At 31.4% G+C, this 17,372-nt stretch overlaps 1 protein-coding gene and 1 non-coding gene across 2 annotated transcripts; one reads left to right on the forward strand and one right to left on the reverse strand.

Moving 5' to 3' along the window:
• Positions 1 to 15,063: 15,063 nt before the first annotated feature.
• Positions 15,064 to 16,521, reverse strand: LOC120253705. Its single transcript, XM_039262003.1, has 4 exons — positions 16,230 to 16,521; positions 15,897 to 16,085; positions 15,517 to 15,797; positions 15,064 to 15,402 (listed from the first exon to the last, which is right to left on the reverse strand). The coding sequence occupies exons 1-4, from the start codon at positions 16,519 to 16,521 to the stop codon at positions 15,064 to 15,066; spliced, it is 1,101 nt and encodes a 366-aa protein (XP_039117937.1).
• Positions 16,157 to 16,263, forward strand: LOC120266865. Its single transcript, XR_005538295.1, has one exon. It is a non-coding gene; the product is annotated as a small nucleolar RNA R71 (small nucleolar RNA).
• Positions 16,522 to 17,372: the final 851 nt, after the last annotated feature.

Consider the following 17,372-nt stretch of genomic DNA (forward strand, 5'->3'; position numbering starts at 1 on the left):
TGGCTACTATATTTGAATCAAAACCATAATCTTAAGTTTTTCTTATAGTAATATCTCCAATTTTTCACTCAAAGACCTAATCTTATGTTTTCTTAAAGTAATGTCTCTTATTTTTTTAATCAAAACACTAATCTTATGTTTTTTTTTTATAATGCCTACTATATTTGAATCAAAACACTAATCCAATGTTTTCTTTTCAGAATGCCTCCTTTTTTTCAATCAAAATACTAATTGTTTGTTTCCTTTATGGAATGTCTCACTTTTTTTGAATTAAAACAGTAATAAAATTGTTCTTTTGAAAATGTCACCTATTTTTCATTTTTTAATCAAAAACCCCATCCAATGTTTTAATATGGTAATGTCCCTAATCCTATGTTTTCTTTTCAATATATTCCATTTTTTTCAATCAAAACCATAATCCTAATTTTTCTTTTAGGAATACGTACTATTTTTTAATCAAAACCCTAATCCTATATTGTCTTATTCTAATGTCTCCCACTTTTAATTCAAAACCATAATCCTATGTTTTCTTATGGTAAAGTCTCTTATTTTTCAATCAAAACTCCAATCCCACATTTATTTTCTAAATCAAAACCTTATTCCAATGTCTCATATTTTTAATCAAAATCGTAATCCTAGGTTTTTTTTGGAAAGCCTTCTATTTCTTAATCAAGACCCTAATTTTATTTTTTTTTTCAGAATGTCTACTATTTTTTATTCAAAACCATAATCCTATGATTTTTGTTCGGAATGTTTAATATTTTTCAATCAAATCCATAATCCTTTGTTTTCATTTCGCAATGCCTTCCATATTTCAATTAAAATTGTAATCCTATGTTTTTTTTTTAATGTCTACTATTTTTTAATCAAAAACATAATCTAATCCTATGTTTCTTATAGTAATGTATCCTATTTTTCAATCAAAACCCTAATCCTATGTTTTTGATTGAAAAATGGTGGACGTTACAAGAAGATTACATATAATTAGCACTTTAATTGAAACACATGAGACATAGTGAGACATTATAGCAACAATAAGGGAAGGCTCCCTATGGAATAGAAGACATTAAAACATAATAGACATTAAGAAAAGAAAATATAGGTTAGGGTACTGATTAAAATTGATAATTAGGAGACATTTCGAAAATAAAGCATACATTAGAGTTTTGATTCAAAACTGATAAATAAAAGACAATAATAAAAGAAAATATAGGATTCGGGTTTTGTTTGTAAAAATAGGAGACATTATGAAAAGAAAACATAGGATTATATTGTTTATTCAAATATAGTAGGCATTTAGAAAACAAAATATAGGATTAGGATTTTAATTTAAAATTAGAAGACATTACTATAAGAAAACATAGGAGTAGAGTTTTATTAAAATAATAGTAGACATTCTGAAAAGAAAACATAGTATTAGGATTTTGATTGAAACATAGTAAACATTCTGAAAAGAAAACATAGGAGACGTTCACAAAAGAAAACATAAGATTAATATTTTGACTAAAAAATTAGGTGACATTACGAAAAGAAAACATAGTACTATGGTTTTGAATCAAATATGGTAGGCATTCAAAAAAGAAAACAAAGGATTACGGTTTTGATTGAAAAATAGAAGACATTACTATAAGAAAACATAAGATTATGCTTTTGAATGAAAAATTGGAGACATTGCTACATGAAAACATAGGATTAGTTTTTTTATTTAAAATAGGAGACATTGCTATAAGAAAACATAGAATTGTGTTTTTGAATGAAAATAGGTGTCATTACTATAACAAAAAAAGGATTAGTTATTTGATAAAAAACATAGTAGGCATTTCCAAAAGAAAACATAAGATTAGCATTTAGATTAAAAAATAACAAACATTCCTAAAAAATAGGAGACTTTATTATAAGAAAACATAGGATTAGAATTGTTATTCAAAAATAGTAGACATTCCGAAAAGAAAAGAAAAGATTAGGATATTGATTAAAAATAGGAGACATTCCAAGAAAAGCAAACGATTAGGGTATTGACTCAAAACTAAAAAAAAATAGGACACATTCTGAAAGGAAAACATATGATTAGGGTTTGATTGAAAGATAGAAGACATTCATAAAAGAAAACGTAGGATTAGGGTTTTGAGTAAAATATAGTAGTTATTCTAAAAAGAAAACATAGGATTACAGTTTTGATTAAAAACCAAAGAAAGGGTTATTTCCAAAAGAAAACTGATAAGTGCTTGAGTAGACATATTTTTATATATGTTTTACATGCATTGAGCATTATTTTTACCATGGTTTATGTCTCATATTGTGTATTTGGTGTTCTTTTATGCATATAGGTTGTGAATGCCTTGAAGAGTAAAAAGGAAGCAAAGATAGGGTATAAAGACACAATGTTGGGAGTTCTTGTTCAATTCAAGGACCATGACACGAGAGGAGTTCATAAACGTGGAGATGTGTGCCAACTTCCAAGAAGATTCAAGTCAATTTACTAGTTGGAAGGGCACAAAGGCAGCCACATATTCATGTTCATTCGCTTTGTAAAGATTGCAAGACCTCTCAAAAATAAGTCGATGAAGAAAAGTTTTATAGCCTACTACATGGACATGCGCCCGGACATGTGGCCTCAAGAGAAGAGTGTTTGGACAGCGGTTTGTGAAAAGTACTGTAGTAATTTCACTGTAGCCGTGCTGTAGCAAAATTATTGTTCACGCTCCCGCGTGGAAATTCCACGTGCCCGCGTGAAAATTTCTGCAGCCCACGCGGCCGCGTGGAAAAATCCCACTGGGCGCGATGGGGGGCGCGAGCAGACGCGATCTAAGGCTTATAAATAGCCGTTTTGCCCTTTTTCTTTCTCATCTTTTGTGCGGCTCTTGAGGGTGAGACGGCTAGGGTTTGGAGAGGAGGTTTTTGCGGCTTTGGAGGCGCTTCATCACCAACTTTGATCGATTCCTCCGCCGTCATAGCATCAAAGGAAGCCACCGGTGAACCTAGCTCGAAGTGGGTCCTTCAAGGCGTCGAGCTTTCCATCAAGGCCATCAGTTCATATATAAGGGGGTCTATTTCTATTGTTTTAATGTACTTTCATTCATTGATGGTGTGTTTTGTATGTTGCTCCATGGAGACCTAAAACCCTAGAGGGTATTTGGGCTTGTGAATCCTAGGATTCTCATCTTTTGTGGATTTGCTTAGTGTTTCTATTTAATCCGAGTTTAATTAAGTTTTAATCTTGTATTCTCATTGCTTTCTTGTTTAATTAAACCTTGTGGTTGATTGGATTTGCATGATTTGTTATTTTGATATGAGAGAGGTCTCCATTAGAGTTAGAACTTCAAGGTTAAAGAGGGTTGAGAAGGTGAGTCATGAGATAGTGGAGTGTCCCCTCTCCCTTCCGATTGAGTGTATTCTATCTCCGTTCCCTAAGCTCTATGCAACCATATTTGGTGTGAGGCGTGAGATTGAGAGATTTCTCCGTCGGGACCTTGTAGGGGTTAGGATCCTTCGCCGGGAATAAGGGTTGGATCAATCTTTAGGAATCGGATACAACTCTTGGAATCCCTAGAGTGCTTTGCAGTCATAGGTGGTGTGAGGTGTTGAGATTGAGCAATTTCTCCACGGGACCTCGTGGGGACTAGTATCGGTGATCGGGAGGCGGATCCGATTATATTTGGATTTCTACGACTTAACTTACTCATCATAGAAACACTTTGCTTATTCGGTACCTAATACTCGAATCCTAGGGGAGCATTGCCCAATACCCCCACTTTTCATCGATTGAGATCTCCATCCATTTAACCCCTTGCATATTCGTCTCCGGTATTCATTTCTTCGCACATTAGATCACCACACCTTTCCATTTATCATTAGGTTAGAAAGCAGAGAAGAAGTTAGTACTAGTAGCCCTGTTCCATGTGGATTCGACTACCCACTCACCCGGGTAATTATTACTTCGACACCCGTGCACTTACGGTTTACACGCATATTCGGACGCGTGTCAAAAACATAGAATTAGTGTTTTGATTTAAAAATAACAAACGTTGCCAAAAAAAAACATAAGATTAGTGTTTTGATTCAAATATAGTAGGCATTCGGAAAAGAAAACATAGGATTAGGAATTTTGATTGAAAGATAGGAGACATTACAATAAGAAAATATAGAATTAGGGTTTTAATTCAAAAATAGTAGACATTCCAAAAAGAAAAGAAAGCGGTAGTGCTTTGATTAAAAAATAGGAGGCATTACAAAAAGAAAAGAATGGATTAGGGTTTAAATTCAAAACTAAATAATAGGACACATTATTTTTAAAAATGTAAGATTAGGATTTTTGATTAAAACTGATAAATACTAGACATTAAGAAAAATAAAACATAGAATTCTTATTTTGATTGATAGATAGGAGACATTACGAAAAGGAAATAGAGGATTGGGGTTTTGTAAGATAGGATTAGGGTTTTGATTAAAAAAAATGAGATATTCTGAAAAAGAAAACAAAGGATTAGGGATTTCATTCAAAAATAGAATTAGGGTTTTGATTCAAAAATAGGGTTCGGGTTTTGATTGAAAAGATAGGATTAGAGTTTCAATTCAGATATAGTAGACATTCCAAAAAGAAAACATCAGATTAGGGTTTTGATTGAAAACTATGTAACATTTCAAAAAGAAAACATAGGATTAGAGTTTTGATTGAAAAATAGCAGACATTATTATTTGTAAGTGCTATAAAAAAGGATTTCTAAATTCAAAACTAATAAATAGGAGACATCAATAAAAGAAAACATAGGATTAGAGTTTTGATTGAAAAATAGCAGACATTATTATTTGTAAGTGCTATAAAAAAGGCTTTCTAAATTCAAAACTAATAAATAGGAGACATCAATAAAAGAAAACATAGGATTAGGGTTTTGTTTACAAAACATGACAAATTCCGAAAAGAAAGCATAGGTTTAGGGTTTTGATTCAAAAACAGCAGACATTCCGAAAACGAAACAATGGATTAGGGTTTTGATTCAAAAATGAAAAATTGAACACATTCCGAAAAGAAAACATAGGATTAGGTTTTGATTAAAAAATAGGAGACGTTACTATAAGAAAACATAGGATTATGGTTTTGATTGGAAAATATGAGACATTACGGAAAAAAACAAAAGATTAGCATTTTGAGTCAAACCCGAAAAATAGTGTTTTTATTCAAATAGAGTAGACATTCCTAAAAGGAACATAGGATAATGGTTTTCATTGAAAGATAAGAAATATTTCGAAAAGAAAACATAGAATTAGGGTTTTGATTCAAATATAGTAGGCATTCCGAAAGTAAACCATAGGATTAGTGTTTTGATTGAAAGTTAAGAGACATTAGTATAAGAAAACATATTATTATGGTTTTAATTAAAAATTAAAAAATAGGAGACATTAAGAAAAGAAAAACATAGGATTCAGGTTTTGCTTGCTAAATAGGAGACATTCATAAAAAAATATAGAATTAGTGTTTTGATTCAAAAACACTAGGCATTTCATAAAGAAAACAAAGGATTCGGGTTTTGATTCAAAAATTGCAGACATTTTGAAAATAAAAAATAGGATTTTTGTTTTGGTTGAAAAATATTAGACATTACTATAAGAAAATATATGATTAAGGTGTTGATTAAAAACTAAAAAATAGGAAACATTTCCAAATGAAAACAAATGATTAGGATTTTGATTCAAAAATTGAAGTCTTTTCCATATGATTATTGTTGTGATTAAAAAATAGGAGACATTCCATAAAGAAAACATAAAATTATATTTTTAATTCAAAAATATGAAACATTACTAAAAAAACATATGATTAAGTTTTTGATTAAAAAATAGCAGATATTATTGAAAGAAAACATAGGATTGGGGATTTGAAAGATAGGATTATGGTTTTCATTCAAGAAAATGTGACATTTTGAAAAGAAAACATACGATTCGGGTATTGGTTGTAAGATAGGATTGGTGATATTTTTCTTTTGAAAATGTCTCCTTTTTTTCAAAAACATGGGACATTTCAAAACTTTTCATAATATCTCATATTTTTCAGTAACATTTCAAAAAGAAAACATAGGATTAATGGTTCGATTAAAAAATAACAGGCATTACAAAAAGAAAACATAGGTTAGGGTTTTGATTGGAAAATAACAGACATTCCGAATTGAAAATATAGTATTAGGACTTTAGATAAAAAATCAAACACATTCCGATTAGGGTTTTGATTCAAAAAAATATAGCAAATATTCCTAAAGAAAAGATAAGGGACAAAGGAAAAGTAAAAAAAACATAAGATTAGGGTTTTACTTCCAAAGATATAATTCGAAAAAGAAAACATAGGATTCAGGTATTGATTCAAAACTGAAAACATAAGATTAAGGTTTTGATTGAAAAATCTGATACATTACTAAAAGAAAACTAAGAATTAGTGTTTGGATTCAAAAATAGGAGAAATTCGCAAAAGAAAACATAAGATTAGTATTTTCATTAAAAATTAGGAGGCATTGCAAAAAACAAAACTTATAATTAGGGTTTTCATTAAAAAAATACGAGACATTCTGAATAGAAAAAACATAGGATTTGGATTTTCACTAAGAAAATAGTAGACATTCCCAAAAGAAAATATGGGATTATGGTTTCAATTAAAAATTGGAGGTTGGGTAAGGAAAAGATAAGGTTAGGGTTTTGATTGAAAAATTGGAAGCATTACTATAAAAAATAAAAAAATGGAGGCATTTACAAAAGAAAACGTAGGATTAGGGTTTTGATTCAAAAATTGCAGACATTCCCAAAAATAAAACATAGGATTATGGTTTTCATTCAAAAATAGGAGCCATTCTATATAGAAAAACATTGGATTAAGCTTTTTGAGTGAAAAAATATGAGCCATTCAAAAAAGAAAACATAAGATTATTGTTTTGATTGAAATATAGGAGACATTACTAAAATATAAAACTTAGGATTAGGGTTTTGAATTAAAAATAAGAGGCATTTATATTTTTTAATATGACAAAGGATTAGGGTTTTGATTCAAAAGTTTATTAGACATTTCAAACTATCATTCCGAAACTAAAATGTAGGATTATGGTTTTGAACAAAAAGTAGTAGACATTCTGAAAAGAAAATATAAGATTAGAGGTTTGATTGAAAAATAGGAGACATTACTATAAGAAAAAAAAAGATTTTGATTTGGATTGAAAACCAAAAAATAGGGGACATTTTCAAAAAAACATAATACTAGAGTTTTGATTGAAAAATAGGAGACATTCTAAAAAGAAAATATATGATTAGGGTTTTGTTTGAAAAATAGTAGACATTTTGAAAAGAAAATAAATAATTAAGTTTTTGATTGAAAAATAGAAGCCATTCCAAAAAGTAAACAAACAATTAGGGGATTATAGTTTTGATTCAAAATGGATAAATAACAGACATGAAGGAAAGAAAACAAACTATTATAGTTTTGACTGAAAGATAAGAGACATGTTTTGCAAACAAACCCATATTCCTATGTGTTTTTTTTTTTTTGGGAATGTCTTCTATTTTTTTAATCAAAACAATAATCTTATGTTTTCTTTTGGGAATGTATGCTATTTTTGAATCAAAACTCTAAAGGCCTATTTGGATAACACCAGATTATGCCACAATCCGTACATTATGGCATAATATAACATTTTGATAAAATTATGGCATAATGGTTGTTTGGGTAGCTATTTTTTTAATCAAAACAATAATTCTAAATTATGTCTTGGCCCCGATCCCGCCTGTTCCTCCGCCGGAGCAGCAGCCCAACGCCGGAGCAGTCACAGAAGATGAAGACCAACGCAGGAGCAAATTTGTGGCGATCGGAGAAACTTCTTCTCAGTTCTGCCGTCCTCCTTCTCATCTCCATCAATACAGAAGCATCGTCGGTGTCTGGATCTGAGAAGCCGGTGTTGAGGTTCAGTGGAAAGAGGGGAGAGTTCAAGATCGTCCAAATCGCTAACATCCACTACACCGATGGGCTGAGAACCAAGTGCTTGGACGTGTTACCGAAGGAGGCTCCTAATTACTACAATCTGAACACCACCGCCTTCATTTACCACGTTGTCAAGGCTGAGAACCTTGATCTCATTGTCTTCACTGGTTAGAGCTCCAATCTATTCCAATAATTACTGTTGTTTGTGAAGGTTTTAAAAATTGGGATTACAGACGATCATCTGGTGGTTAAAATTAGCTATATTATTATGATTACATATGTTGTGTATAATTTCATTTTACTTCTAGAGTTAGTTTCATCAAGATAATGGCAAATTTAAAATCCTCTGAATGTTATCTAGATGAAAACATAGTTGTTAGTTAGATTGGTAAGATTTAAAATTTGTACTCTTGAATGTTATAGAGATTTAAATTTCTTTTGTTCGTCTAGTTGTTGGTTGGATATGATGTTTGTTATGAATTAGATGCAACCATGCAGTATCTGATGTAGTAGTGGTTGATCAGTATGAAATTTTGTTTGTTTTGTTTTGTTATATCCTGCACATTGTTAATGAAAAGTATTTCAGATCATTTTTTCTTTTTTTAATAAATGGTGATTGCTTTGGTAGAGGTATCAGGGCTGGCATTGTGAGTTTTTTTAGTTTTTTTTTTTTTAATGTGAATTCTTGTAGATAGTTTATTGCTAATTTTCATAAGATAAGCTTGAATTAGTTCTTTTATTCTACAGGAGGATGTGTTATCAGGTAGAAATTGTGATTTTCTTTGTTACTAGAATATTGTTATGAAATGTATATAATTATTCCATCGTGCTTGCATGAGGACCTAGTTCACCACAAAAAAAAATGGGGAAAAAAGAGAAATTAATACTACATCGAATTAAGGCGGTGAAAAACTAAATGACAACTTGTATTGAAACACACAACAAAATGTCATAAAACTCATGTTTCGACTAATGATTGCATCTTTAAAACAGGAAAAAAAAACTTGCCCATTACTAATATTGATGTTTATCCGCCCTTCCACATCATCTCCCAAACCCACAATCTTCAAGTGTTAGAAAAAACCTGGCCATTACTGAGATCTCCTGATTTTAGTTTCACATAGAGTAGGCAATCCACTTATTAAATTTATATTCATATGCAAAAGCTATCTTCTATTCCCTGACAGTGTATTGTTTTTTTCCTTTTTTTGTTTTTTTAGCAAGTCGTATAAGCTGTTTGTTCATGTTTTTCTGATTTTGCAGCAAGTTGGGATTTTGTTTTTTTTTTTTTTTATTTCTAATAAGTTTTTTATGGTTATGATGTTTAGATAGCAATTTGAATTTTTGAACTTTGCTAATTTTGGTTATTTCATTTCATTACTGCTAAATTTTGAGATTTCTGTCCCTTTTTCGTGTGTTGTTATTTGGTGTTTTGTTTATTTGTTTATTTATTTTCAGTCAAGCATGCTTTAGACAACAATTTGAGTTGTTGAACTTTGCTGATTTGCTTATCTGATTACATTTATGTTAACTTTTGAGTTCTTTTGATGAGTCTGCTTTTCATTTCTTGCTTATTTCTGAATTATTTGAAAATCTAATGTTCTCAATTTATGAGCTAGAAATGGTAAAAAAATAATAACATTGAGGGTCAAGTATTTTCCAATTCTAACGTCTATATTTACAACGACTATATTCTAACGGCTATTTTTTAAATTTTAATTACCGACGGTTATAATCCAACGTCCATTTTTATTATGTAATAATTATTTATTATGCAAAACAAACACTCATTATTACAGAAAAAAATATGTAATAATTTTTTGTAATATTTTTTTATTTTTGTTACCCAAACACCCATTCCGTAGGAATAAAATTTGGCATAATTTTTGTAATAATCATTTGCACTTCCTACATAACAAAATTATGCCATATATTTTTATTTTGCATCCAAACATGCCCTAATCCTATGTTTTATTTTGGAAATGTCCCCTATATTTCAGTTTTTTATCAAAGCCCTAATCCTATTTTTTTCTTATAGTAATGTGTCATATTTTTTTATTAAAACCCTAATCCTATATTTTCTTTTCGAAATGTATCATATTTTTCAATAAAAACTATAATCGTATGTTTTTCTTTTCTTAATGTAACCTATTTATCAGTGTTAAATCAAAAGTTGAATCCTATGTTTTCTTTTCTTAATGTCTGCTATTTTTTAATTGAAACCCTAATCTTAATTATTTCATAATGCCAACTATTTATAAATCAATGCACTAATTCTATGTTTTCTCTTCGGAATGTGTCTTAGTTTTCTATTTTGAATGAAATCCATAATATTTGTTTTCTTATTGGAATGTCTCATTTTTTTAAAACAAAACCCTAATCCAATCTTTTGTTTCGGAAATGTCTGCTAATTTTTAATCAAAATTCTAAGCCGATGATCTTTTTTTTCAGAATTCCTCATATTTTTCATATTATTGGATCAAAACCCTAATCGTAAGTTTTATTTTGTAAATATTCTTTATTTTTGGTTTTTAATCAAAACACTAATCATATGTTTTCTTATAGTAATGTATCCTATTTTTAAATTAAAACCCTAATCCTATGTCTGCTAATTTTTAATTAAAATCCTAATCTGATGTTTTTCATTTTGGAATGACTCATATTTTTCAATCAAAATTTTAATCCTATGTTTTCTTTTGGGAATGTATGCTATTTTTGAATCAAAACTCTAATCCTATGTTTTCTCTTGGAAATGTCCCCTATATTTAGGTTTTTTTATCAAAGCCCTAATCCGATCTGTTCTTATAGTATTGTTTCCAATTTTTTAATCAAACCCCTAAATCTATGTTTTCTTTTCCTAATGTCTCATATATTTCAATAAAAACCATAATCGTATGTTTTTCTTTTGTTAAAATCACCTATTTATCAATGTTGAATCAAAAGCTGAATCCTATGTTTTCTTTTCTTAATGTCTACCATTTTTGAATTGAAACCCTAATCTTATTTCTTTTTTATAATGCCTCCTATTTTTTAATCAAAGCCCTAATCCTATGTTTTCTTTTCAGAATTTGTCCTATTTTTCTGTTTTGAATGAAAACGCTAATCTTTTGTTTTCTTATTGGAATGTCTCACTTTTTAAACAAAGCCCTAATTCAATCTTTTGTTTTGGAAATGTCTACTAATTTTTAATCAAAATCCTAATCCGATGTGGAATGGCTCATATTTTTCAATCGAAACTCTAATCCTATGTTTTCTTTTCAGAATATCTACTATTATTGAATCAAAACCCTAATCCTACATTTTATTTTGGAAATGTTCTTTATTATTTAGTTTTTAATCAAAACCCTAATCATATGTTTTCTTATAGTAATGTCTCCTATTTTTAAATTAAAACTCTAATCCTATGTTTTCCGAAAAGAACTAGATTTCTTACTTAAAAATAGGAGACATTACTATAAGAAAACATATTTTTAGGGTTTTCAATGAAAGTAGGAGACATTACTATAAGCGAACATAGGATTAGTATTTTGATTTAAAAATAGGAGACATTCTGAAAGGAAAGCAAAGGATTAGAGTTTTGATTTAAAAATAGAAGACATTCTGAAAGAAAAATAAAGGATTAGAGTTTTGATTCAAAAATATTAGATATTATGCAAAAAAAATATAGTATTAGGTTTTTGATTGAAAATTGAAAAAATAGCTGACATTCCGAAAAGAAAAACATAATATTAGGGTTTTGATTGAAAAATATGAAGCATTTGAAAAAAAAAACATAGAATTATGGTTTTGATTATAAAATAAGAAACATCATTATAAGAAAACACAAGATTAGTGTTTTAATGAAAAACCAAAAAATAGGTGACATTTCCGAAACAAAACATAGGATTAGGGTTTTGATTCAAAAATGAGAAATAGGAGAGATTAAGAAAAGGAAAACAAATGATTCTGGGTTTGATTGAAAGATTGGAGACATTTCAAAAAAATATGAGACATTCCGAAGAGAAAACAAAGCATTATGATTTTTATTCAAAAATAGGTGTCATTCCGAAAAAGAAAACATTGGATTCGGATTTTTATTAAAAAAATAAAAGGCATTACAAAAACAAAACACAAGATTAGTGTTTTGATTAAAAAATAGTGGATATTCCGAAATTAAAACATAAGATTAGTGTTTTGATTGAAAAATATGAGACTTTTCATAAAGAAACAATAGGATTAGGGTTTGATGGAAAGATACTAGACTTTCTGAAAAGAAAACATAAGATTTGGGTTTGGACTAAAAAATAGGAGTCATTCTGAAAAGAAAAAAAACATTGGATTAGGGTTTTGATTGAAAAATATAAGATATTTCTATAATAGGAGCCATTCCAAATACAGAAATATCCTAATTTCAAAATGTCTACTATATTTGACTCAAAACCCTAATCCTATATTTTCTTTCAGGATTGTCTCCTATCTTTCAATCAAAATCAGAATAGTATCTTTCATAAAGATGAATCTTATATTCTCTTTTCAGAATGCGTTCTATTTTTCAGTTTTGAACCAAAACAGTAATCCTTTTGTTTTCATTTTGGAATGCTTCATTTTTTTGAATTAAAACCCTAATACTATCTTTTTATTTGATAATGTTTGCTTATTTTTAATCAATACCCTGATCTAACCTTTTTTTTAGAATGTCTCATATTTTTTAATCAAAACCCTAATCCTACGTTTTTTTTTAAATATCACCTATTTTTCAATCGAAACCCAAACGCTATGTTTTCTTTTCGGAATGTCTACAATCTTTTAATCAAAACATGAATACTATCTTTTAAAACCCAAATCCTATGTTTTTCTAAAAGAAAACAAAGGATTAGAGGTTTGATTAAAAAAAAAATAATCCAATATTTTCTTTTTAGAATGTGTCCTAAACATAGTATTATGGTTTTGATTGAAAAAGATGAGACATTTCGAAAAGAAAACATAGAATTATGGTTTTGATTGAAAAATAGGAGGCATTGCTATAAGAAAACATAGGATCATATTTTTTATTCAAAAATAGTAGAGATTCTGAAAAGAAAAGAAAAAAAAACATAGGATTAGGGTCATGATTCAAAAATAAGTGTCATTACTTTAAGAAAACATAATATTATGGTTTTGATTCAAAAATAGCTAACATTCTGATAAGAAATGAAATGTTTAGATATTATATTGAAAAATAGTAGACATTCTTAAAATAAAACATAGGTTAGGGTTTGGATTCAAAACTGATAAATACGAGACATTAAGAAAAGAAAACATAAGATTTAAGTTTAGATTAGAAGATAGGAGACATTCCAAAAAATAACTTATGATTAGAGTTTTAATGAAAAATATGACACATTACAAAATGAAAACATACAATTATTGTTTTGATTCAAAAATTGCAAATATTCCCAAAAGAAAACATAGGACGAGGGTTTTGATTCAAAAATAGTAGGTATTTAGAAAAAAAAAAACAAAGCATTGGGACATTTTCAAATTAAAACCCTAATCAAAACCCTACTATTTCTTAATAAAAAAGCTTATCCTTTGTTTTCTTTTCAGAATGTCTCATTTTTATGAATCAAAATCCTAATCCAATTTTTTCTTTTTATAATGACTCATATTTTTCAATCAAAAACTAAAACGTATGTTTTCTTTTGACAATGCCACCTATTTTTTATTTTCGGAATATCTCCTATGTATAAGTTTTGAATCAAAACCCTAACCTATGTTTTCTTATGATAATGTCTCCTATTTTTCATTCTGAAATAATTGGAATGCTTTCTTAATGTCTGTTATTTGTCAGTAATGTTATGTTTTCCATTCAGAATGAATACGATTTTTGAATCAAAACCCTAACAATACCAGGAGCCATTTCTATTTTTGACATAAAACCGTAACCCTATCTTTTGTTTTGGAAATGACCCCTATTTTTTAGTTTTCATTAAAAGTGATAAAAGGGGACATTTTTTATTCAAATTTAGTAGGCATTCTATAAAGAAAATTTAGGTTTAGGGTTATGACTAAAAAATATTAGACATTACTATAAGAAAACATAGGATTAGGGTTTTGTTTAAAAAGTGATGAAAAGAAAACATAGTATTCAACCAAAAACACAAGTTAAGCAAAACAACACAAATGAGAAAAAGAATATGAGAAATGAACGGAACTTGGGTTGCCTCCAAAGAAGCGCTTGTTTAACGTCATTAGCTTGATGTGCGTTACCTCAAATAATCATGGTGGAACAAAGGGAGGGAAGTTACCTTGAGCGTTTGGGGTCGTGTTGCCACTTGGAAAATTCAATGAAAGACATGAGAAAACTTTAAATTTACCACGGTTTCCAAGGAATAAACCATCAACATCGTCCGGCGGCAATGTGGATATCTTTCTATTCTCTTTTTGTTTCTTCTTTGATTTTCTCCACATCTTCTTAACACCCATAATTTTCTTGCCATTATCTGATGAATTACCCTCCACTTGATTAATTTGCAGTGTTGGTGGATGAGAGAGTTCTTCCTCGGCATCTTGGCATGCTAACTCATTGAAGTACTCATCCAAAGTGTTTAAGGCAATCACCTCCTGTACATAGTCAGAAATAATCACATCAGTAGCATCAGTGAAGTATAATTTGTCATCATGATCAAGTGTGTGTTTCATTACTTTAGGGAGGGTGAAGACCACTTGCTCATCTCCAACCCTCAAGGTCATCTTGCCCACTTTGACATCAATTAAAGCACCTGAAGTGTTAAGGAATGGCATCCTAGAATCAGGGGAACCTCAACATCATCATCCACGTCTAGAATCACAAAATCTACAGGAATAATGAGTTTATCAACTCTGACCAGGACATTTTCGACTATCCTCCGAGGTCTTCGCACTGACCTACCGGCAAACTGTAATGTCATTCGTGTAGGTCTTAGGTCTTCTAATCCCAGCTTCAAGAACAAGTTGTATGGCATTACGCTTATGCTAGCCCCAGAATCGGCTAGAGCATGCTCCATCACCCCTTCACCAATTACACAAGGAATTACAAAACTACCCGGATCCTTTAACTTTTGTGGCAGCTTTTTCTCTAGAATGGCCGAGTAGTTCCTAGTAAGTGCAACTATGCCTTATTCCTCTAACTTTCTCTTATTGGTGAGAAGCTCCTTTAAAAACTTGCCATACTTCGGCATTTGAGCTAGTGCTTCAATGATTGTAATATTTATGTGGAGTTGCTTGAAGATATTGAGGAACTTCTTGAATTGAGCTTCATCTTTATCTTGTTTGAGTCTTGAGGAGTACGATACCACTGGCTTATATTCGTGCCCACTTGAAATGTTTGAATTTGGGGAGTCTTCAACAGTTTTCCTCCCATTCTCCTTGCTTGCATCGTCACTCAAATTAGGGTCTTCCCAGATGGCTACCCCATCATTGGACGCACTTGGGATCCCTCTTTTCCTTGTTTCCAACTGTCAACCACTTCTCAAAGTAACGGCTTTTAATTGTTCCCTTGGGTTGCTTTCGGTGTTGCTTGGCAAACTCCCCGAGGATTGTTCAGATTGTCCACGAGCAAGCTGTCCCACTTGGTTCTCCAGAGATTGGATGGATGCTTGTACATTTCTCAATATGGTACTGAATTCATCAAGTTTCTTTTCATTATGCACAAAACGTGCCCCCTTGCTAATCATGGGTCTGTACTGAGATTGGCCTTGATTCCAAGAAGGATTTGAAGAGCCCCTCCATCCATAATTGTAAGCGTTGCCAAATTGATTCCTTGATCCCCAGGGTCCACCCCCAACATAATCAACTGTTTCCACAGGAGGTGATGGGGTAACGAAAATAGGGCATTGTGTTGTTGCATGCCCTGCCCCATAAGTATCACATGACATAATGGCCTTGGAACCTGAACTGGACCCCAACATGAGTTGGTCAACTTTTCATGCTAGGGCGTCATGCTTCGAACTATTCTCCATGACACGTTTCGTCAGGGCATCAATCTTCATTGCTAATGATGTGGATTCATTCACCTCGTATAGCCCTGTAGCCCTTGGAGGCTTCTGTCTAGTGCTCCAATGACACTCATTGCTGGCCATATTCTCAATTAATTCCTCAGCCTCTTTAGGAAGCTTGTTGCTTAAAGCACCACCTGCCGCTGCATCAATGGGTTGCCTAGTAGCGTAATTCAATCCATTACACAACATCTGCACTCTCATCTATATAGGGAAGCCATGATGAGGACACTTGCGAAGAATGTCCTTAAATCGTTCATGGGATTCAAAGAGTGTCTCCATATCACCTTGCCTGAAAGATGATATCTCTTGTCTCAGTCTTGTAGCTTTGCTTGGAGGAAAATATCGGGCCAAGAACTTCTCACCCATCTCCTTCAAAGTGGTGATGGACCAAGGAGCTAAGGATGTGAACCATCTGTATGTTGCTCCTCTCAAACTGAACGGGAACAATCTAAGTCTTATGGCATCGTCTGACACAGAATTGATCTTGAAAGTGGAGCATATTTGAATAAACCGGGCAAGATCGGCATGGGGGTCCTCATCCGCTAAACCATCAAACTGTACTGAATTTTGAATCATCCCTATGGTACTCGCCTTTTTAAAAGTTATTAGCCAGAATAGTTGGTTCTTGGACACTAAATTCTTCTTCAGTTAACTGTGGTCTTTCATATTCTGATAGGGTCTTCCTGAGCTCTGCCATGACTGATGGTTCACTCGACTCAACCCGAATCCCTTGTTGTCTAGAACTTTCTGCCGCTTCTCTCAATCGTTGATGCAAAGTTCGTTCTATCTCGTTATCAGGTTCAGCCAAGTTTGCTTGACCTGCTCGAGTCATATGATGTGTACCTACACCGATTGAGGAGTCAAGATGTTAGTTAATAGCAAGAAATACAATGATGGAATATTTACAAAAGTCCAACAACCAAAAACAAGAAAAACACAAAAACAAAACAAAAGAGTGAAAACAAAAGGAAAAGAAAAGAATAAATCAACAGGTTTAAAGCTTTCCAAATATTCCTCAGTGGGGTCCCGGCAACGGCACCAAAAACTTTGATCGACATAGAGTGTGAACACATGCAAGCGCACGAAGTCATCAAGTAATAAACCACTCACACACGCACGAGTGGGTCGTATTCCCAAGGGGCCCGAGGAGCTACTTTACTCACTTCTAACTTGTTGTTTAGCTCACCAATTCCAATTCAAGAGAAAAGAAAGGAGGAGAAAGCGAAAATGAAAAGAAAGAGAAAATCTTTAGAAGTATGACAAAATCAAAACACAGGAAATGCTCAAGGTTGGAAAACGGTCACGGATGTGGGTCCCTGATAAGTGCATGTGCGATATGAATGCGAAGCATTATTTCCTTATGTTGAGCATTACTTTCCTCGGGTTTTTACACTAATATGTGTGTTTTTATGTTACTTTCGTGCATG

Source organism: Dioscorea cayenensis, chromosome 1, assembly GCF_009730915.1.
Source record: "Dioscorea cayenensis subsp. rotundata cultivar TDr96_F1 chromosome 1, TDr96_F1_v2_PseudoChromosome.rev07_lg8_w22 25.fasta, whole genome shotgun sequence".
In the NCBI taxonomy this organism is placed as follows: Eukaryota; Viridiplantae; Streptophyta; class Magnoliopsida; order Dioscoreales; family Dioscoreaceae; genus Dioscorea; species Dioscorea cayenensis.

Excerpts from the sequence above, each read along its gene's own strand:
- LOC120253705 (XM_039262003.1), bottom strand. The coding sequence starts at position 16,521 with ATGATTCAAAATTCAGTACAGTTTGATGGTTTAGCGGATGAGGACCCC. Across the intron at positions 16,086-16,229 it reads GATATCATCTTTCAGGCAAG|CGGCAGGTGGTGCTTTAAGC; the intron begins GTGATATGGAGA and ends CCATTGATGCAG. Across the intron at positions 15,798-15,896 it reads GAAACGTGTCATGGAGAATA|GGCATGCAACAACACAATGC; the intron begins GTTCGAAGCATG and ends CTTATGGGGCAG.